This window comes from Onychomys torridus, chromosome X, assembly GCF_903995425.1.
Source record: "Onychomys torridus chromosome X, mOncTor1.1, whole genome shotgun sequence".
Taxonomy (NCBI): domain Eukaryota; kingdom Metazoa; phylum Chordata; class Mammalia; order Rodentia; family Cricetidae; genus Onychomys; species Onychomys torridus.
The window spans coordinates 33,393,781-33,417,210 of record NC_050466.1 but is presented as its reverse complement, the minus strand read 5'-3'; the positions used below and the strand labels follow the sequence as shown (position 1 = coordinate 33,417,210).

The following is a 23,430-nucleotide window of genomic DNA, read 5'->3' as shown; positions in this document are numbered from 1 at the left end:
TTTTCCTGAACCTCCAGCCATCTTGGATTCCAGGAAGAAGAAAGCCTCACTGAACGGGCCTTTTCCCAGTTAGGGGCAATTCCGATGACGAGACCACGTAGTTACTGGAGCAGAAGCAACTGTCATGTAAGGACCAGATAGCTGCCCTCAAGCCAAGACTGCAATAAGACTTTGAGCACCTTGGAGAACCAGAACTAAGACAGCCATCAACCAGGCTTCAGCTCATTTCCACATGCCTCTTGTGGCCGCCCACTTCATTCCCTCCTCAAACTGGAAACCCATGCTTTCACCCCAAACATAGACTCAGGAAGCACAAGACACCTTCACTTTACCCTCTTTCCAATCCACCCTGATAAACAGCCTGTCTTTATTTTCGCCATTTGTGGCTGATTGGCTGAATCTGGATTTTTTTCAGGTTGGGGGATTGCCCAGGCTTTTGTCCCCTCTAAACTCCAGCTACAACAGGAATCTGTGATGAGGACATGAGAGTGCAAGAGGGCATCTCTAAAGTTAAGCTAAATAAAGATAAGAGTTTGCTAATCACAGAATGGATTGACAGGAGGACTATCCTTGCTCTAAACATTAACGTTAAAGTCAATACCTCTCGAATGGCAGAGCAGGCTTTAGATTTGTAAAGGGAGCTTTTAGGTTAAAAGTCTAGGCACTGCTAACCCCCGAACACTAGGCTTGACCACCCTCCCCAACATACTAACCTAAGGTGTGAACAATATTGAAAAGCAGGGGAAGATTTATTCAGTATGACCACATTGGAAAAGGAACAAAAGGGGGCAAAATTTCCCCCCTTTTGACAGGAGATTATGTTTAACCATAGGCAAGGCATATTGACAAGTAAGCAGTCCTGGTCAAGGTGTGGTCCTTGTCAACACTGACTCATTGTCTTAGGTGGCTCTCTTCAGTCTGTCTTACCAGGTGGTGTGCTGAGTTGTCAGAACTGTGTGAAGTCCCTTCCTGTGAGCACCTGAGTCTCATGCTTAACTTGCCCCCAGAGTGAAATTTCTGGGAAAATCTCAGTTCTGATAGCTAGAGGTATAATTGTCTCTCTTCAGAGCATTTCCCTTCTTGACAGGACAGCTGCAATTTGCGTGCGGTTTACAGCTGCCTGTACATTCAGCATGGACATTGCAGAAGGGTTGGGTGCATGCCTGAGATTCTATTAAAACTAGAGATGTTGATCTATTTTCTTGAGTAAATTACCTTTTGGGGCTGTTGGTTTTTGAAACAGGATATCACTGTGCATCACATCCATGCTGGCCCTGAATGTATTATACTCCAGTCTCAGCCTGAGTGCTGGGGTTATAGGCCTGTATTACCACACTCGGAAATTGTACTTTAAAGTATCGGAAGAATAGAATGGAGAATATAGTAATAGCAGGGGTCGGGCTGGTGGAGGAGAGTGGGGGAAGACTGTAGTAGTATAGGAGGGAGGTCTTTGTGGTGAGGGAATAGTTCAATAGTTTGATTGCATTGGTAGGTCCACAAATCTATACATGTAATAAGATAGGATAGAAGTGGACACACACTGTGCCTGTGTCAAATGTTCTAGTATATATCCTTTCTAGTATATATTGTGTGCGATATATATTTGTTGAGGGAGATTGGGTAAAGGGCAACTTCTTGTAAATCTATACATTATTTCAAGATACAAAATAAAGAAGAGGGCCCAGGGAGATGGCTCAATGGAAAAAATCCTTCCTGTGCAAGCAAGCATAAGGACCCGAGTTCCAGTTTCCAACACCCAATTCAAAACAAGCATGGTGCCATACGTGCATAACCAAAGCAACAGGTAACAAAGACACAAGACACGTAGCTACTGGGAGCATGCTGGCTGGACACGTTAGCCGAAATGACTCATTCTGGGTCCAGTCACAAGCCCTGTCTCAAAATCTAAGGTGAAAGGCTAGAGGGATGAATCAGCAATTAGAGAGCAGAGGTCCTGAGTTCAGGTCCCAGAAGCCATTCTGAGTGGCTCACAGGCTATTGTAATTCCAGCTCCAAGGGATCCAGTGCTGCTCCCTTTTTTGCTCTCATATGAACACACATGATTAAAATATAGAAATAGATATTTAAGGCAAACAGTGCGATGAAGAAGTGATTGAGGAGGAATTTCTTTTTAGTGGCCTACAAAACCCTTCATTTTCCAATTTCCCCTTTGTGAGAAGTCTTTTCCCCAAATACTCCATAAATTCCTTGCCTCTTTTTGTTGTTGTTATTGTTGAAGCCCAGGCTGACCATAAACTCACAGTGATTCTCCTGTCTCAGTCTCCAAATACTGGGATTACAGGCATGTGCCACCAAGTCTGGCCACTCCTTGACTCAGTGTGTGTTGGGTGGTAGGAGTACCATGGGAGAAACCATGGCTTCAAACATGCTAGGCAATGCTCTACCAATGAGCAACATCCACAGCCTCAAACACTGAAGTGGAAAATGAAAGTTTGTTTCGAAGTCTGTACTTCTGTTTGTCCATTTTCTCAACTTGACACAACTGAGAATCACTCAGAAAAAGAGTTTCAATGAAGGATTTTCTACATTAAGTAGAATTACAGGCATGTGGGTGTGTGTGTGGAGGGGGAGGCTGTTTTACTTAATGGGTGTGGGAAGAACCAGCCCACTGTGGGCAGCACCATCCCTAGGCAGGGGGTCCTGAACTGTGTGAGAGTGGAGAAATTGAGCCCAGTGCAGGCTCATGAACGTTTATGCATTCATTCTTCTTTGCTTTTGACTTGTGGATATGTGACCAGCTGCCTCACCTTCCTGCCACAGAGACTTCTCTGCTATGATGGACTGTAACCTAGAATTAATTGTAAGCTAAAACAAAGCCACTTTTCTCTTAGTTGTTTTTGTATTTCAGTTGGAGATAGAATCTTACCATGTAGCCCTGGCTGGCCTGAAAGTCACAACATAGACCAGGCTGGCTTTTGCTTCCTGGGTGCTAGAATGAAAGACATATGCCACCATGCCCTTGTTAAGTTACTTTCTGTGAGGTATTTTCATGACAGCAAGAGGCAAACAGAAATGTGATGCAAGGAAGTGGGGCCATTGCTGCGATAACCCTGACTGTGTAACTTTTTCTTGTGAGAGCTTTGAAGACAGAGGATCCTGACAGATGTGCAGACCGTGGAGCCTGAGCTCATGGAGTTTTGGAGAGAAACACAGACTCTGTCAAGAACAGAGGCTTCTCTCTTTCTCTCTCTCTCTCTCTCTCTCTCTCTCTCTCTCTCTCTCTCTCTCTCTCTCTCTGTGTGTGTATGTGTATGTGTGTCTGTCTGCCTGTCTGTCTGTGTGTGGGAGAGGCTTAAACAGTATCTCTCTATATGTCCCTGGCTGTCCTGGAACTTGCTCTGTAGACCAGGCTGGCTTCAAACTCAGAGACCTACCTGCCTCTACCTCCTGAATGCTGTGTTTAAAGATATGTGCTACCATGCCTGGAAAGAACAAGGGCTATCTCTGTGATAATTTAGCCAATATTGTCTGTGTGTGCTCATCATGCTAGGGATGAATAAGCAGCTGTAATAATCACGGACATCAGCATCCCTAAGAGAAGCCTCTAGTGCCGCACTGGGACAACAGGAAAGTGTGGTCTCAGAAGCTGGGTTACATGTCGAGCCTGCAGCAGAACTTAGCAATGGAAGCACTGTCCACATGCTACTGGTTTTGAGGGCATGAAAGATGCAAGATTGAGGAAGTTGTGGAGAACATCTAAGGTCTTGTACCCTGTGACTTTCTCGGAGTCCTTGTGGAGAGAGACCTTAAGAAGCCTTTGCAGGGGGCTGTGAAGATAAAACCTAAGTTGCAATGGAGAAATGAGGATACTGGAGATGATACAGTCGGGTCATAGGATGTCTACTAAGGGTAGTAGAAGGTGTAAGGTGGAGCTGGGCTAAGCCCAAGAGAGAAGCTTGTGTGCACAGCAGATAGTGTATATGGAGGGATGGGGCTACCCAAGCCCTTTGGTGACAAAATTACATTAGGAGCCCCAGATGCTGGACATTAGAGATACAGGATTTGGTATTTCCCTTGCTGAATTATGGTTTTGTTTTGATTTGACCATTCCTTGCATTGCCCCAGCTTTTCATTTTTTAAAACAAGAATGATTGCTCTGTGCTATTATATGTTGGAAGTCTATGGCTTAATTTTTATTTTATAGGAGCTCACAAGTTAAGAGACTTGCGGCTTTTAAAGAGACTTGTGGCTTTTAAAGAGACTTGGGACTTTTAATGTTGGATTGTATTTTACACTATGAGAAAGAGACTCTGGGGACAAGGAATGGAAGGCTATGGCTTAAAAGTAAAGTATTGGTGTGTTGTTGACAAGAGGTAGGGTGTGATAGTTAGCTTAGAATCATCTGGAAAGGGAATCTTGGTTGGCAGTGGCTATGTCTGTTGGAGGTTGTCTTAATTCAGTTCATTGATTTGGGAAGACTCAGACCACCATAGGTGGCACCACTCCCTGGGCAGGGAATTTTGAAATGCATGAGTGTAGGTGTATTCATTTCTCTGTGTTCTCCACTATGGGTGTGATATGACTAGCTAAAGTTCCTGCCCTAACTTCCCTACAGTGATGGACTATGACCTGGAAGTGTAAGGTAGATTAAACCTTTTCCTCCCTTAGTTGCTTTGGTCAGAGTATTTTTGGTTTATTTTTAAAGGTCTATTTTTTTTTTGGTATAGTATGGGTGATTTGCTTACTTGTATGTCTGTTCCCTGCACCCGTGGAGGTCAGAAAGGGATGCTGGATCCCTGGACCTGGAGTTATGGATGGTTGTAAGCCACCATGTGGGTGCTGAGAATCTAACCTAGGTCCTCCAGAAGGGTAGCCAGGATTCATAACCAGCACTAAGCATCTCTTCACCCCTTGTCGGAGTATCTTATCACAGCCACAGCAATGAAAGGGGGCCAGTTCGAGAGTGCTTGTATGTTGTGCATGAGGCCTTGTGTTCAGTCCCTAACAGCACAAAAACAAGCAAAACCCCTGAACCAGAGGACAGGGGAGTCAGAGAATGCATGCAACCCTTCTTTTATTGTAAGCTACAGATCAGTTGTTTCCATTGGAGCTATTCGGTGCTGGAGACATGAACAGACTGGGAAGGTTCCATATCTGATTAAGACAACTCTTCTCCCTGCATGAAAAGAACACAGAAATGGGTCAAAGTCTTTCAACAACTCCAATGTGAAAAGAAGCATAAGGTAGGAAGAAGACAGGGAGGCCAGGAGGCTGTGAAGCCAGGCCATGGTTCTGAGATGGTAGGCACCAGGTTACCACGTAATTAGCCTAGAGGTCCCCTGGACTCAGAGGCAGCTGTGCTCTGGAGGTAGAGATGCCGGAGAGACTGCCTCCCAAAGTAAAGCACTTGGAGGAGTAGCAGTTCAGCCAGCCTCCTGAGTGTTGGGATTAAAGGCATGTACCACCATACCTGGCTGGGCATAATTGTTTAATTGTGAAAAAGCCTTTAAATATATTGTTTATACCATCATACTTCAGCATATAAGCATCATATTAATGCATTTTTGGATTGTATCATGTTAGAATGCTTGACTTTTTAAAAAATTGCTGTTTGAGGAACAGGAGAAATGGTTCACCGGCTAAGAGTGCTTGTTGCTCTTTTGGAGGACCCGAGTTCAGTTCCCAGAACCCAGTCAGGTAGCTCACAACTGACTATAACTCCAGCTCCAGGGGGATCCAGTACAATTCTGGCTTCTGTGGGCATCCCTGCACATACACACACAAATATTGAATAAACAATAATAAAAAGTGCTGTTTGAGTTACTGACTTGAGCTATATATTTTGAAAAGTTAAATGAATTTTGACTTGGGATTTTGACCTTTGAAAATTAAAACATCTTGAAAATGTGTGTGTGTGTGTGTGTGTGTGTGTGTGTGTGTGTGTGCATGTGTATGATGTGAATTTGTGGGTTATGTGTATGTATGCTACGGTGCATCTGTGCAGGTCAGAGGACTACTTTATGGAGTTAGCTCTCTCCTTCCACCTCTATGTAGATTCTGGGGATTGGACTCAGGTTGCCATGCTTACGTGGCAAGTGCTTTAATCCACTGAGCCATCTTGTTGGCCCTGGGATAGAATTTTCCACAACTTCTGAAATGGCCCTGAGCATTCATCTGCCACTTTGCTCTATGTATTTGTGGGAAGCTGTTCTCTGAGGACTGATGATTATAAAGTCAAAACATCTATTCACCAAAGATGCTCCATGCCTTAACATATTAAATATTGAGGCAAGATTTAATTCTTTATGTAAAAATAAACAAAGGCATCCATCTTATCAGTATGCAAATTTGCCTTCTTCTTTAATAAATGGTAAAATGATATATTTACCAAGGAATTGTTTAAAACTCTTTATGATTTATTATTGGTAAATGTTGAATTTGTATACTTATTTTTTATACCTAGGTTCCTGTGAACATTTTTCAGATGAAAAAGGGTCCTACATGGTAAAAAAAACAAAAAAAAACAAACAAAAAACAAGAAGCTCTGGTTTAAAATTCTCTGCCCCTCAGTTTGCTTATATGTTAAATGGGGTAACTCCTGCCCTCATAGGATTTACAAAGTGTTTAGCACCGAATAGTTGCTCACACCTGTTACCCTATTTCTTGCTCTGCTCATTTTTTTTTTCCTGAATGTTATAGCACTCATTGCTCTGGAAGCTTCTGTTCTTTGTCTTCCAGTTACCTACATTCGTGCCTGAGACAGTAGGTTGTTAACGTGGCCTTGTTGGCAAGGTTAAATGCACTAGACCATCTAGTGTTGCCGATGGAGACCTGGAACATGCAGGAAGGGATGCTGTGGTAGTTTGAATAAAATGTCTCCCATACTCTCATATTCATTCATGGGAGTTTGAACACTTAGTCCACAATTGGTGGCACTGTTTGGGAAGACTTAGGAGGTGTGACCTTGCGGGAGGGAGTATGTCACTGAAGGCAGGCTTTGAGTTTAAAGACTTACACCACTCACTCTCAATTTTCTCTCTGCTTCCTGTTTGTGGTTTAAGATGTGAGCTCTTAGCATGCTGCTCCAGTCTCCCTGCCTACCTGCCACCATGCTTCCTCACCATGATAGTGATGAACTCTAGTCCTGTGGGACTGGAAGCCCAAATGAACCCTTCTTGGTCATTAATGTCTCATCACAGCAATAGAAAAGGAGCTAACAGAGATGCCAATGTTCCACCCCAGACATATGAAAGGAACATACTGATTTTTTTTATTTTAATATTGAATATTTGCTGTTCTAGGAATTGAATGCAAGGCATCCTAGGCAAGCTGTCTATCTCTGATTCATATCTCCAGCCACAGACTAAATTCTTTGCTTCCTTAATATACTGTTACAGCAAAAATGTTCATGTGATAAAGCCTGCCTTTTGTCCAAACATAATTTTAGACAAATTTATATGACTTAAGTAAAACCATAAGCCGGAGGATTTTTAATATCTTGACAACAATGGCTTCTTGCTCAGCTCAACAGGCACAAGAATCAACTCCAGACTATCATGGTGGAGGTTATCAAATAGAGCACGAGAATCTGAAATGGACCCAGTTGCATCCATGTCCCAGTCTCTGCCTTGGTCCCATACTTCAGCCTGTGGTTAATCATGAGCTACAACGTCACGAGGAATGGATCAGGAAATGAAGGCAAGAGGTGTAGATGAGGTTTTAATCATCCACTCATTAACCAGTAGTGGCACATATTCTTGTTTGAATGAGTGAATGACTATACTATATTTGATAACCTTCAGACATGACTTTTCTCTTGCATGAAATTTACTGTAAGTAGCTGTGTAACCTACAGGAAGTCAGCCTGCCTCTCTGGGACTCATGCTCCCCATATGTCAAAAGGTGACATATTTATTTATATTCTAAAGTAATTATGAAATTTATAAGAATACAGGGGTGAAACTTCTGTAGACTGTGAATGTTCTCTATGATTGCCCTCTATGTAATAGGTATGCAAATAGCTGGTATTGTCATTTGAAATTTATGTCCTAAGTCTATTTCAAGGACACCAGGCATATTCTGACTATCTTGTTTTCCTTCCTTACCTACCGGAAAGCCAACCAAAACTGGAAGGAGTGAGGACGAGAAAATTCTGCTATACTAGACTAAGTATTACATAGAGTTTTCTGCTAGACTGGGGTAAGTATTATAGAGAACAAAGCTGTGCTCTGTGTTCTCAAATGGGTTGGATTTCAAATATGATTCCTGTTGTGCACTGAATAAGATTTCCCAAGTACCTGGGAGGCTGAGGCAGGAGGACACAAGATTAGTGGCTTCCTCAGATATATAGAGTTTGAGGCCAGCCTAGGCAATGTAATGAGACTCTCTCTTAAAATAAAAACAAGGGGTTTTGGGGGATTAGCTCAATGTTAGAGTGCTTGCCTAGCAAGGGCAAGGCCCTGGGTTCGGTCCTCAGCTCCAGAAAAAAACAAGCAAGCAAGCAAACAAACAAACAAACCAAAACAAAAAATAAAAGAAAAACAAAGAGTTGGGGATATAGGTCAATGGTAGACAGCTTGTTTGGCATATACCAGGGCTTGGGTTCAGTTTCCAATGCTACAGAGAAAGACAGTATGAGAAAACAAGAAAAGGTCATTAGGTAGGTCTTTATCTAATAGCTGGCCTGTGATAGTTTGGATGCCTTCATGCGCGCGTGCGCGCGCGCGCACACACACACACACACACACACACACAAGGTGGTGGTGGTAGTGGTGTGGAGAGCACCATGTGATGACACAAACAGAGAAGGGATGAAGGTCACATGAAAATGTAGCCACAGACTGGAATTGTGCAGCTTCTGGTGAATGACCATCTGGAGCAAGCTGCAGCTGGAAGAGGATGCTCCACTATAATCCACAGACTATGCCCTGCCAACATGTTGATTTCATATCCTAGCTTCTGAAAATAAGAAACAATGTCTGTTCTTTATAGTGCTATGTTACAGCAATTTCAGGAAAGAACATAATCCCTACCACAAGCTTCCTCTGCCTTCCCTGTTGTTATTGTGACTTTTCCTATTCTACCCATAAGTACACATGAAAATTGTGCCTTGATCTAATGTGAGTGTTTAGAATGGTGGAGATGCTTAGATACGATACTGAACACCAATTTTTCTGAGATAGGGTCCCACTATGTAGCCCAGACTACTCTAGATTCTCCTGTTTCCACATCTCAAGCACTAAGATTACAGACATGTGACTCCACACTCAGCTTATATTCTTCAAACACATAAAAAGGAAAGGCAAGAGTGTCTTACATTTCCTTCTCTGCTCTCAAATTTGATAGAAAATAGCAAGAGCAGGGGCTAGAGAGCTGCCCCAGCAGTTAATAACACCTGCTGTATAATCGTGAGGCTCAGAGTTTAGATCCCAACACCCAAATAACAAGCTGGGCATCCTTGCAAATGCCTGTAAGCCCAACTCAAAGAGGGCCGGAGACGGGGGTTGCTGCCCTTGCAGGCTTAGAGGCTAGATGAAAAAATGCAAGTCCCATGTTCCAGAAGAGACTCTGCTTCTTCTGGTCTAGAAGGCATGATTTTGAGCAAGGAATCAAAGTCAATATCAACAGCATTGTAGTGTGTCATTCCTGCCAAATGTGCATAAGCTGACTCTCCTGAGGAGGACATACAGGACACCCCCAAACTGAAGGACAGTCTACAAAAGAATTTGACTAGACTCATCCAAAACTGCAACATCATTCCAGGTTTAAGGAGCATTAAGAAAAGAATCATGACAAGTAAATATAATATGTGATTTTAGACCAGATCGTGGATGATTAAAAGCAGTGATAGAGGTCACTGGACAATTAAAATCTGAATATGAAGTGTAAGTTGTATAGCAACATTATATTTCTTTCCTTTTTACTTTTCTTTCTTTGTTGTTTTTGAGATACGTCATTGCTATGTTTGTTCAGAATAGCCTCAAATGTTTTTTAATAATTTATTGAATTTTATTTACATTGGTGTGAGGGTGTCAGATCCCCTGAAATTGGAGTTACAATTTTGAGCTGCCATGTGGGTGCTGGGAATTGAACTCGGGTCCTCTGGAAGATCAGCCAGTGCTCTTAACTGCTGAACCATCACTCCAGTCCCATAGCCTCAAACTTGATATTCTCCTGCCTAACTTCCTGAGTGCTGGGATTACAGCCTAGCTTCTTTTGGCTATGTATCCAATTTTCTATAAATCCAATGTATTTCAAATTGATATTTTAAATACATAACTTAGAGGGCTGAAGTGATGGCTCAGCAGTTAAGAGTATGTAATGCTCTTGCAGGGGACCTGAATTTGGTTCCCAGCATCTACATTGGGTAGTTCTCAACTGCCTATAAATCCAGCTTCAGGGATCTGATATCTTTGGGACCTGCATTCATGTGCACATAACACCTCTGGCACACATACACATAATTAAAAATAATAAACATAAACCATATATTCATATATATATAAAACTTTGGGGACTTAGGGTGCAGCTGAATCACAGAGCATTTAGGTGGCATGTATAAGGCCTTGTGTTTGATCCTCAGTACCTAAAAGAAACATACATATGTGTGTAGACACACACATATAGAGTTTTTACATACATATGTGTGTAGACACACATATATAGTTTTACATACGTGTGTGTGTATCTACACATGTATGTATAGATTATAATTTTGAGCTGTTAATCATGTGTTTGGTGTACTAGGTATTAGATATTCAAGCAAGAACATGATATGGTGTGTATCTTCAAGTGGCAGTCCAGGGCAGGAGGGAACATATAGAAGCAAGTACATGTGATAAAGGCCTATGTGAGAGCTTGAGGATGTATGCTGACCTCAGACTTCGGGGAAAGGAGTCAGAGGAGCTCTTTACAGAGTATACAAAGAGGGCGCTTGGGCTGGGCATTGTGGCACACACCTGTAATCCCAGCACACAGGAGGTAGAGGCAACGAGGATCTCTGAAAGTTCAAGGAAAATCTGGGCTGCACCATAGGACCCTGTCTCCAAAAAAAACAAAAAACAAAAAACCCAGAAGAACTGACAAAATAAGGGAGGAAATAAGAGAGGAGGTTCAGTTGGAGCATTAGTCATTTTTGCTTCTCAGTAAGCGTGTCCCGAGAGAAGCGATATGAGACAGGATTTGCATTAGGCACAGTGAGGAAAGCCAGCGGGATCTGTACCACGTGTGAGGGTAGGGGCATGATGCAGAGGTTCTTCACATCATGGTGAGACAGGGACCAAGGACCAGGCTATCACCTTTAAGGGCCCACCCCTACTGACCTATTTTTGCTAGGTGATTCCACTTCCTAAAATGTCCACAGCCTCCTCCCAAAATAGTGCCACCAGCTGGGAAACAAGCATTCAAAATATGAGCCTTGGTGGGGGGGCACTCCAGATTGAAAACGTTACAGTTAGGAAACCTTGTGAAGCTTTTGGGTGCTGGTGAGACATGCATGCAGAAATGACAGACAGATTTGGATATAGGGAAGACACTTGAGCCTGTAGCAGAAGAAAACCACCGACCTCCTGAGGACAGACAACAAGGCAAAGATTAGTAGTTAGCAGCAGCCAGGCTGAGGCCACTATGGCCTCTTAGGTAATAGAAGAAGAGCAGACATAAGCAAACAACTTGAGGTTGAAAGGTTGAACACGAGTGTGCTCACCTATGACCTTTGCTGTGTTGTGTAACTGAATGTCTAAGAGACATCAACCCCTAGACTGATAAGTATAAGTAACCAAGTTAAAGGAATGGCTACAAATTAGTTAGGGTAGCTAATAATAAACTAGGGTAGAAAGAGAATGTCAAGTGGTCATTAAAACAAAAAAATCTAATGAAGTAATTTTTCAAGAACAAGATGAGCTTTGCAAGCAATAAGAATAAGGTAGTAGCCAATTAACACCCAACAGGACAGGGAGAGATTGTCATTAGTAGGAAAAATCCTGAGAACAGTACCAGGCCCCATAATAAAGGAAAATCAGTGAGGTAATGATGCTGTTTCAGAAGTCAATGGGGAATGGGAATTTCCATTCAATTATGAGATACAAGATCCAGGATGAGAAAGTACCTGAATGTTCTTAGCAAAAGCCTGATAGGAAAAAAGCCTGATAGGAATTGTTTTTTCTTTTCTTTTTTTTAGCTTGTGTGTGTGTGTGTGTGTGTGTGTGTGTGTGTGTGTGTGTGTGTGTGTGTACATGAAGGCACCATGGTGCACTTACAGAGGCCAAAGGACAACTTTGGGGAGTAGATTCTCTTCTACCATGTGGGTTCTGGGGCAGAACTCAGATTCGCAGGCTTAGCACCAGGAATCCTTAGCTGCTGAACCATTTTGGTGGCCCTCTTTCATTGGCTTCTCACACTTGGGAGATAGGGGCAGCAGATCTCAGTGAGTTCCGGGTCATCTAGGACTGTGTAGTGAGACTCTGTCTCTCTCCAAAGATGGCAATTTCAGTAGAGCATGGCAGGTCACACCTGCTGTCCAAGCACTTGACAGGCAACTTTGAGGCCACCTCTGAGTCCCAGTCTGGGCTACAGAGTGATACTTTGTCTCAAAAAAAAGCAATTTCATATTTCAAATGAAAATAAATCCCCATATATCATCACTTAACTTCAACACATGGTCAGTTTCATTTCATCTATACCCTGACCAAATATCCTGGCAAACTGACTGGTGTGAAGCAAAATTCTATTGGAAGTTTTTGTTGTACTTTTATTCTAATGATTTATATCTATAAAGTAGATACAAATTACATACATACCGAAAACTGAGGTTGAGAGATTAAATTCATATATTTTAAATTACTTTCTTAGCAAGTAATATATTCACATGGCTCAAAACACAAAAGGTAGGAGAAAGAGAGGAAAGGAATGGTTACGCAGTGGCTGCATGAATCAAAACGCTTGCTCACAAGCCGGATGACCTGAGTTTGATCTTCAGGACCCATATAATGGAAGAAGAAAACCAACTCCCACAAGATAGCCTCTAACTTCCACATGTATACCATGGTATACACTTGAAAGTGTGCATGCTTCTCATACACACACACACACACACACACACACACACACACACACACACATACACGTTTTAAAACTATACAAAAAGAGCCAGAAATGACAGCGTTCTAACTCCAGCACTCAAGAGGCAGATGCAGGCAGATCTCTGAGTTTGAGGCTAGTCTTGTCTATATAGTGAGTCCTAGGCTAGCTAGTGTAACCCTCAGTTGTTGTTGTTGTTGTTTTAAGAGTGTGTGTGTAGGGGAGGTCCTGTCTTACCTTTTTCCCCAAGCAAAAGTTCCCAGCTGCAGTTCATTTGCCAATAGCTGTCTTCGGAGAAACCAATATCAATGTTTGTGTCTCCTTCTAGAACTATTTTATGCCTATAATGTCAAGTGCACCGCACACTGTTGACACTCTTCTTCGCCTTGCTTCTCCCATTTACTATACAATGATTATTTCACATCAGCACATGAAATGCACCTTCTTGCACAACCATGCAGCCTTCCACTTTATGGACTCTAACTTAACTGGCTATGATTGAGCTTCAGGGTGTTTCTCATGAGCAGCGCTCACAGGTGACACTGCAGTGTCTGCTCGCTCACAATCATCCTGCACAAAAGCACACATATAGGTAAGACAAAGCTCCTTAAGGCAGGGTTGCCGAACAGAAGGGAATGTGTGTGATTCTGAAAGATGATACTAAGTTAGCCTCACTCGGGTAAGTGCTGGCTGAATTCTGCCTATGCTCTTCCCTCACATCTTAGCTGCTTCTTCACACTTCCTTCCAGTGTCCCATAGTGAACTGCTTCAACAGCTCCAACTCAAAGACACGTCTGTGACCTTAGCCTCCTATTGCTGGTCTTTTCTCCTCCCCTCCCCCTGCTCTGTGTCTGTCTCTGTCGCTCTCTCCTGATCTTTGACCTTCACAACTAGCACTCTGCCATTCTTTAGCTTCCTATTGCTAGGCTTCTCTCTCTCTCTCTCTCTCTCTCTCTCTCTCTCTCTCTCTCTCTCTCTCTCTCTGTGTGTGTCTCTCTCCTTCTCTCTGTCTCCCTCTCTCTGTCTCCCTCTCTCTGTCTCCCCTGCTCTTTGGCCCTCACAGCTAGCACTCTGCCCTTCTTGCCCTCTCTTTTCCCAGAAGCCATTAGTAACCTCCTGGCTTCCCTTCAGCTCCTTCCAATGCAGTTCCATGCCTAGCCATTTTAGCTCTGCCTGTGTTGATCTACTCAAGTCCCTCTCCCAGCGACCTTTGGCAGCACCTGCTCTGCCAATGCCCAGCCTTGTGAAAACCCTAGCACAGTGCACATTCTCTCCATCACCCTCTCCTAGGCAGCCTGCTATTGCTGGAGAAGGTCAGAAAGTTGGCTCCACTACAAAGCCTGGCCAGCCAGCCCCCGCTGGGCCCCAAGGGTTATGAGGCACTCCTTTTATATATTGATATCATATTTCTCTCAGTGATTGTTCCAAATCCTTTCCATCTCCTCATATCCCCTACCTGACTCTTGCCTCAGACCCCTCTGTCCAGCACCTCGCTTTGGATTTTAATGAACAGACATAGGTCACCGGGCAATACTCACATATTAGATCCTCCTTTACCTGCCGTCCCCACTTCTCTGCCCCCTCAGTCATGCCTTTCACCTTGCCACCCCCAGCTTCCCCGAAGCCAATAGTTCCTGCTCAGGTTGACCCTTTCCACTTACGCCTTTGGTACTGGGTTCCCTCGCCCTCCCCTCACTTGACCCCAGAATCTATCTCCCTTCCCTTTAGGCTAGCTTTTCCTTTTCGTTAATTTCCCCCTCTTTACTTAAGAGCAATTCTATGTGTGCCATTGTTCCATATCGCCATCTTACCACCAGACTTTTCATATTTAGTAATCTTTAAAATTACACAAGTATCTCAACTGCCTCCTGGCTTCACTTCCTCTTCCTCTGTTTGCCACAAACACAGAGAGCACACCAGCATGGCGGTGCTCATTAGTAACCTCAGCACTAGTGAGGTGTGCAGGGAGGGCTAAGAGCTGAAGGTCAGCGTGGGCCATGTGGAAAGATCCCATCTCAGAAAAATAATAAGCAAATAAATAAAGTAGAAGAAAATAACAAAATCACAATGACATCATCCAACTATCAACATCTTATGTTTTCACACACACACACATGTTTACAAAATTGGATCATATATGCAAAGTTTATGTACAATTTAGAATATTGAAGCCTTGATATTTATTGTCTGGCCCAAATTAAGAAAATTAACTTCTCTGACTGAGTCCAGTAGTAACTTCTTCACCTGGTTTGATGAGAATTAGATGAGAAAAAATATCTTAAGGTATATGTTACAGTGTCTGACATGTAACAAGTCAAATTAATGTTAGCTACATGGTCTTCCACAGCAAATCCTACATCTCTACATAATCATGAGTCCTGCCCTCCTCATGCCTAACAGAAGCAACAACTACTGCAGCAACTCTCCGGCACATACTCACTTGGCACATGGGTAAGCATATGAGGCCTGAGGAGTGCTGAAACATTACAAAAAGCAATGTGTATTTGTGGCTTTGATGTTATCCAGACACTATTTCACTTGTAGCCCAGGCTTTCCTGGAGTTCACTGTGTACCTCAGGCTAGACTCAAATTCATGGCAATTCTTCTGGCTCAATTTTCCAAGCTCCATGATGATAAGTGTGAGCCGCCACATCATTTTTCTTCTCTCTCCCTCTCTCCCTTCCTCCCCATCACCCCTCACGTGTGTGTGTGTGTGTGTGTGTGTGTGTGTGTGTGTGTGTGTGTGTGTTTGTGTGTGTGTGTGTGTGTGTGATGCTGGAGGCTAAACTCAGGGCCTCACACATGCTAGTCAAGCACTCTTGTCATGGAACTGTAACCCTAGCCCTGTGGATTAGCAATTTTGATAGACATTGGCAAAATGAGTGAAAGCTATCACGACCTCCTTCTTGCCTCCATTCCTTCTTTCCTTCCTTGTTCTTAGTAGCCAACGACGGCCTGGAACTCTCTATGTATGAGGATAACCTAGAACTTTTGATCTCCCTGCCTCTCTTCCCAAGTGTCAGGATCATAGGCACGAACCATGCCCAGTTTATTTGGTGATAACTGAACCCAGTGCATGCTAGGCAAGTACTCTATTCACTGGGCTCATCCCTGGCCCTACCATGATTTCTTCAAGTTATAAATTATTGATGGGTGCCTTGGCTGTTTCACATTTTGTCACTTTCACAAGCTCGGGCTGTGAAGCACATTCTCATAACTGAATATCTGCAAATATGCCTGATTATTTACAGGGCAGAGGGAAGAGTATGAGTAAATACAGAGGTGGGGATATAAGTGTTGCATCTGGGAAAATGTTCAATCAAAAGATGCACAGAGGAGAAGATGGCAAAGGGTGGAAGTGGAAGACAGAGGGACCAAATCATAAAGGACTGTGAAGGCCACAGTCCTTCAGTCAGCCGGCTGCCGATAATTATTGATCACTTCTTACAAGTCACATAGTATTTTAGGTATTTTGTTCACTTCCTGGAACAAAACAAGGAAATAGTGCTACTGGAGGAGGTTTATGTTGTAGCAAAGAGAGGCAAACGATCAAAAGGATAGGGGCTGGGTAGATGCTTCAGTGGGAAAATCTCTTACTCTACAATCATGACGACCTAAGTTTGGATCCTCAGCACTCATGTAAAAAGCTGGGTGTGGTGACAGACATCTATAGCCCCATGTTGGGGGGTTCTGTGCAGAGACAAGTGGATTCCTGGAGCCTGTTGTCCAGCCAGCTTAGTGAAATGGATGAGCTTTCCTGTTCACTAAGAGGCCCTGTCCAAAAAAAGCTAAGTTGAGAGCAATTAACTGTGACACCTGATACCCCCTTCTGGCTTCCACGTGTACAGGGAGGGCCTGACATAAGTTTGAGGCCAGCTCTACATAGAATTCCAGACAAGTTTGGGATGTAGACTCTGTCTCAAAACAAACAGAACAAACATACAATAACACCAGTAACAAAACCAAACAAAGCCGAATGGGAATAGAGACAGGCATAAAAGTGCGGACAGGTAAATAGTAATTTGCAGAAGTAATTTTTTATAATTTACAGTAGTAAATACAGTGCCTATCAGGATCATTGTGAGATTTCACCTTATTCTAGTGTGTGTGTATTGTGCGGGGGATGCTGGGACTCAAGCAAGGATTTTGTCTATGTTAGGCAAGTCTGTATCACTGAGCAACACCCATAATGAGCTTATTTTGTAAGAAGGACACAGATAATGATTCTCCTTATATTTATCACCATCTCTAACATATTTACATGTGACCTGATACCCAGTATCTAATGATTTCAATTCTCTACTGTAATTTATTTTAAAGAGAACTTCCCAACACTCACATGAATGAAAACCTAGTATTATAAGCCATAAAGGTCTAGGAAGGGACTCTAGGAGAGATACTTAGCAGCTGTCTGTTTTCTTCCTTTCAGAGACCACTTTGTAAATCACAAATGCTTCCTAAATTGCATGCTTATTATTTCCCGGGCAGCCTACTGTTTTATACACAGAAGATGAATCCCTCTTTACAATAACCCCACAAAATAGGTAACATCATTGCATTGTTCCCATTTTCTTAGGAGGAAACCGGGGTTGTCTTTCAGCCTCCTTTGCCACTGTTTCCAGCAGACAAATAGAAACAGTAATGGGGACCTAGGAGAGAAGGCAGTGTCTGCCCCATTTCCAAGCTCTGGGGAGGATTTCCAGGGCGGGGTGGGGGGTGGGGAAGGAAGATGACGGAGACTCTTGACAACAGCCACCACTGACTCTCCCAGTGACTGAGAGCTGAGCCAGAACATGGCTTCAGAACACTCATGCCTCCCCACAGAGTTCCATTTATTGGTCATTTTAATTGTCCTGTGACTAGCCTAATTTGAATGTTCAAATTGATGTAGGCCTTGTTAGGATGGCAGTTTTGATTAGAAGAAGGAAGACAGTGTGCTGCTGGAACGCTGGCTCCTTTGGGAAGAAGCCAGATCAGGGTAAACACAGTTGAGGAGGATGCTGAGTGACTGGAAGGGAAGAAATAACAAAGAGTAAGGGAGAGAGAAGCTGAAGAGAAGCTGCTGGGCTCCTTTGTCTCTAATTCAAGTTCTTGGGGGGAGAATTAACTGACAGTAACATGTCAGAAGAGAGAGGCAGGAATGAGGCCCTGTTTACCTCTTGAGTCTCACAAAGCATTATGTCCTTCTATTCAGTTTCCTGAGAAATCAGCCTGGTAGCTTAAAAAGAAAAAGTTTTTTGGGGAGGGAGTTGTTTGTTTATTGATAGGTTTCATGTAGTCCAAGCTGGCTTTGAATTCTCTATTTTGCCGAAGCTGTTCTTGAACTCCTGATGTTCCTGTCTCTACCTCTCAAATTTGCTTTTTGAGATAGGAGTTCACCATTTAGCCCTGGATGGCCTTGAACTTACAGAGATCTGCCTGACTCTGTTTCCTGAAATGCCGAGATTAAAGGTGTGCATCACCACACCAGCATTTTTGTAAGGGTTGCTTTATTTTTTTAAGGCTACATGAGTACCTATGCAGCCAAGGCCAGTCCTGATCTTCTCTCAACTCCTGATCTTCCTGTTTCTACCCCCTCCCCCAAGTGCTGAGATTACAAGCATGGCTACTACATCCAACAAAAGTCATTTTCATTCATGCAATTAACACTAGATCTTGCCTTACTAAAGCAAAGACTCTGAACTAGAGGTACATCTTTCTCTGGTTCCGTTTATTATTGCATAATGAGAATTCCAGAGTCACTCGCTGGCAGTCTATAGGCTACCAGCAGTTGCCCAGGGTCCATTAAAGGCTTACAACCAAAGCTCACTGTAATGCAAGAAGCCTGGAATGTGACTTTCAGTGCAGTCCTCAACACTCAGTTTATAAAGGAAAGTTTCCTTTACAGAGAGTACATATTTTTAAATTTCTCAGAGGAAACTGGAGACTAAACAAAAGCTTCTCATTGAAATAGAAAAGCGAAGAGTAGAAGGGGTTAATCTCTGGTACAGAGGAGGCATTACCTAAGAGCCCCAGATGTTATGTGTTATCTAGACCCTATATCACGACAGGAAAGAAAAAAAGACTGTTTATGATCAAATTCCCCAAAGACTGATCCACTAAGTAAGGATATTCCAAGGTTCCTTTTGCTAACAGTCCAGTGAGAGCATGACCACACTAGAGCACAAATGGCTTCTTCGTCCTACTCAACATTTGGGAGGTCCCAGACGAGACTCAGCCAATCCTGGCACTTATGCTATCATTTCTATTTGTAAATCAGGATTAGAAGAGGCTTGTCACTTGGTAACATGTGCTCTATGTAAACCCTTAGATCTTCACTATGGTAAAAACAGAGCAAGTGCGTCTACTGTTTTATTTAGCTTTGTGTTTTCATTTCTTTCTTGTCACTGAGATCCAAAGGGTAATACCATGCTTGGTAGCTTTCCAGATGACCAACAGGATACTGGCAATATCTATGAGGTCAGATTCTTTTCCTGTCAGTAAGTTAGAGTTCAGAAAGCCATGTGCATGTTGAATATGTTACTGGGACTTAAACAAGACACAACTCCTCTTTAATTGGGTCTGATCTACCTTGATTTTCATTTTTGTTTTGAGATAAGGTTTCATGTAGCAGACTAGTCTTAAGTTTACAATCCCCCTGTCTCAGCCTCCCAAGTGCTAGAATTACAAGTATGCCCTACAGTCCCCAGCTTGGATTTTCACTGTAGAAGTATGCCCTCACCAGCAATGGTGGCATATATCTATAATGACAGCATTTGTGAGGTATGAGCCAACCTAGCCTATATAGCAAAATCTGTGTAAAAAACAAAAATACAACAAGGTGTAGGTATGGCACATGCCTGTCTTCTTAATCCTGGAAGGCTGAGGCAGGAGAATCAACAATTTGAGGCCTGCCTGAGATACTAGTAAGACTGTGTCTTATAAAACCAAAACCCCAAACCAAACTAAATAAACTTCAAAATCCCTTTAGCCAGTCATTTTGAGCAGCAATGGATAATTGTGTTTAACCAAATACTAAAATCCAACGCATGCAAGTTAAATTATTTGACCAAAAATATAATTGAATTAGCAATTTTGATAAACATTGAAACATGTTTTGCTGCCATCATTGACAGTTTTCTTATCTCAAGTAACATTAGACACAACATCTTTTAAAATGTAAACCTCAAAACAAAAGCACTGTTTAGTCAGAACATGCATGTGATTCTAAGTCAAGCGACAAAGACAAGATTGCTCTGGAATTTGAGGCTAGTCTGTAATTGCAGGCAAGCCGTGGATACATATGAAGACTGTCACTAAAATACCCATACAAAATAAAACAACATCAAAACAAGTGAACTAAAACCTAAAATAAAATCTGCTTTTTAATTATTTACATAGGAACTATATTAAAGAGCATTCACTGTCGGTGGGAAATAGAATGGTGAATTCATATTGGAAAAAATAGACTGTCTATTCCTTGTAAGGTTAAACATGTATTCATATAATATAACCATTTGTAATAGACTGCCTATTCCTTATAAAGTTGAACATACATTCATCATATAATATAACCATTTGTTGTAAGGCATTTGATTAAACTGTGTAAAGATATGCCACTCTGATTGATTTAATAAAAAGCTGAATGGTCAATAGCTAGTCAGGTTTTCCAGGCAAAGAGGATGCTGGGAAGAAGGGGAGACACCAGGAGATGCAGAGTAAGCAGGATGGGCACTACACAGATGAGATAACAAAGCCACGAGATAGAAAGTAAATTAATAGAAATGGGTTAAATTAAGTTATAAGAACTAGTTAGAAACAAGCCTAAGGTATAAGCCAAGCTTTCATAATTAACAAAAAAGTCTCTGTGTCATTATTGGGGAGCTGGCTGGTGGGACAGAGAAAGAATCACTACAACTATTCTGCTACATTTTTACTCAAGAGAAAGTAAAAGACACATTCATGGGCTGGCATGCTGGCTCAGTAAGGAAAGGCACTTGCTCTCATGTTTGACTGGAGTTAGATTCCTGGGGCCACACAGTGGAAAGAGGGGAATGACTTCTGCGTGTTGTCCTCTGACCTCCCCACACATGCCATGGAACAGAAATGCTCTGCCCCTCACACCCAAGCATATGCACAAAAATAAGTGTGGTTTTAAGTAAGATTAATTCATATAAAGGCTTAAACACAAATGTTCATAGCAGCTTTACTAGTAATATCTCTGAAGTGAATGAGGAGACCCATTGTACCCCACATAGATTCAGTAATAAAAAAATAATGAGCAACTGATACAGGAAACAACACAGGTGGATTCCAAAGATATGATCCCAAGTAAAAATAACCAGATACAAAATTGCACAATTATGATTACATATATCAGATGCTACGTGATAAAAATGAGGTAAGTAAGTGGGGTTGCTTAAAGCCAGTGGAGGGCAACCAGGAGGATAAACTCCAAAGGATGCTTTATGCAGCAATGGAAATGGTATGAATCTTGATTGTAAGCTTAAAGTTGGTGCAGGTGTTTTGTTGTGTTGTTTGAGGCAGCATCTCTTGTAGTCCAGGCTGGCCTCAAACTCACTATGTAGCCTAAGCTGACTTTGAACTCCTGATGCTCCTGCCTCTACCTCCCAGGCATCGGTTTTGCAAACAAGTGCCACTATACATGGTGGGAAATCCTTAAAGAGTTGAAGTTTTCACCTTATTTCCTTTAAGGAAGCCTTATGTACTAAGCATTCTGTATATGCTGTGCATCTGCACCATATATGATGTGACAACCGCAGAGAAGCAGCTACTCTGGAAAACCGCAGGGTACAGGCATATAGGCTTGGTAGAAAGAACTAAGTTGCGTGCTGTTTAGAGCAAGGTGGCATAGTTAAATCAGGCTTTTCAGGAAAAAAAGTAGCTACTGTATGGGAGGACTGATAACAGAAATCAAAAACAAAGTCTTCATTAAGCTAAAAAGACTAACATTAGATAAGTTAAGGACAAGAAATAACAATTCGGAGTACTGTGAACCATGACAGTGCCATCTTAGGGAGTACATCTCAAGGACGAAGACAGCCTGTCTTTATGAACCTTGACTTTATCTAACTGAGCCTCATGGGAATGACTTTTGATTCAAAAGTCAAAAACAACAACAATAACTGATAGCAATGACTGGAGCAAAGAGTAAAAAGTAGTGTATTGCAAAAGGTACTCCATATTCTACGGCTAAGCTGCAAGGAGGCCCTTGCCTTCCTCATCAGTATGGAAGCTCTTCTTCCAGTGTTGGGTAAGCAGTTCTAATAACACAGGGCTGGGCATGGGAGTGCACTCATTTAAATCTAGCACTGTGGAAGCAGAGAGGGGTGGATCACCAAATCAGCCAAAGCTGCACAGTGAGGCTCTGTCTCAAAAACTAAGTTCTAATAACACTTTAATAAATGTAGGCAATTGAATTGGGAATATGTTAGGATCTGGAACATGTTATTCACCTTTAGAAATAAAAGATAGTGGATAATAGGCATGGTGGGATATGCCTTTAACCCCAGTAATATGGAAGCTGAGGTAAGAGGATCCTGAGTTTAGATCCATGGGATACATGGCAAGATTATGTCTCTAGAAAAAAATAAGGTGAATAAAATAAATTTCTTTCAAATACTTACAGGGTAGAATTCAGAATAGTTATACTCAAGTAGGTAATAAAGAAAATGTTGAATTAGATTGTACTAAATCTTTAAGGGGCTAGATATGTAGCAGTTATAAAATCCAAATACAATTCAGAAATCAGTACGAAATTAGACATGGTTTCCAAGATTTGATTAAGACAATTGGTATCCAATTGTCATATATATATATATATATATATATATATATATATATATATATATAAAATTTTATATGTAACTGGAATTATTTAGTAATAAGGATAATACTTTCTTTCAAAAAGAATGGAGTGTTATGGTAATTTCTGGGTGCTACACATTAAGAATAAAGTAGCTACTAGAAAAGACATCTCAAAGAAAAATGACAGGGAACTGGAGAGATAGCTCAGTGCTTAAGAGCACATAGCGACCTTGCAGAGGACAGGATCTTAGCACCCATGTGAGACAACTCACACTACTGTAGCTTCATCTCTGGGGAATCTGACACCCACTATGGGGCCACTATGGCACCTGAACTCACACACACACACACACACACACACACACACACACACACACACGAAAAATGGTGGGAATGGTAAACCCAACAGAGAACAGATTTGTAGAAAGTTGCTACAGATGGCTGGAAGTCTAAAAGTCTATCTGTGGCAGTTCAAGAAAGGGCATCTCCCCATCCACAAAATATATTCATATACAATCTGTCTATATACAATATAGCCAAATATAGAATATCCATATACTTTAAAAAACAAAAACAAGACTCTAT

The 23,430-nt window shown here is 42.1% G+C and overlaps 1 protein-coding gene across 1 annotated transcript in view; it reads right to left on the bottom strand.

Annotated features, from left to right (window-relative positions):
• Positions 1–13,530: 13,530 nt before the first annotated feature.
• Positions 13,531–23,430, bottom strand: part of LOC118574596 (protein FAM122A-like) — a 41,344-nt gene continuing 31,444 nt past the window's right edge. Inside the window, exon 8 of the mRNA XM_036175550.1 lies at positions 13,531–13,608. Within this exon, the coding sequence (XP_036031443.1) occupies positions 13,531–13,608 (78 nt within the window). The remainder of the gene's footprint in view (positions 13,609–23,430) is intronic.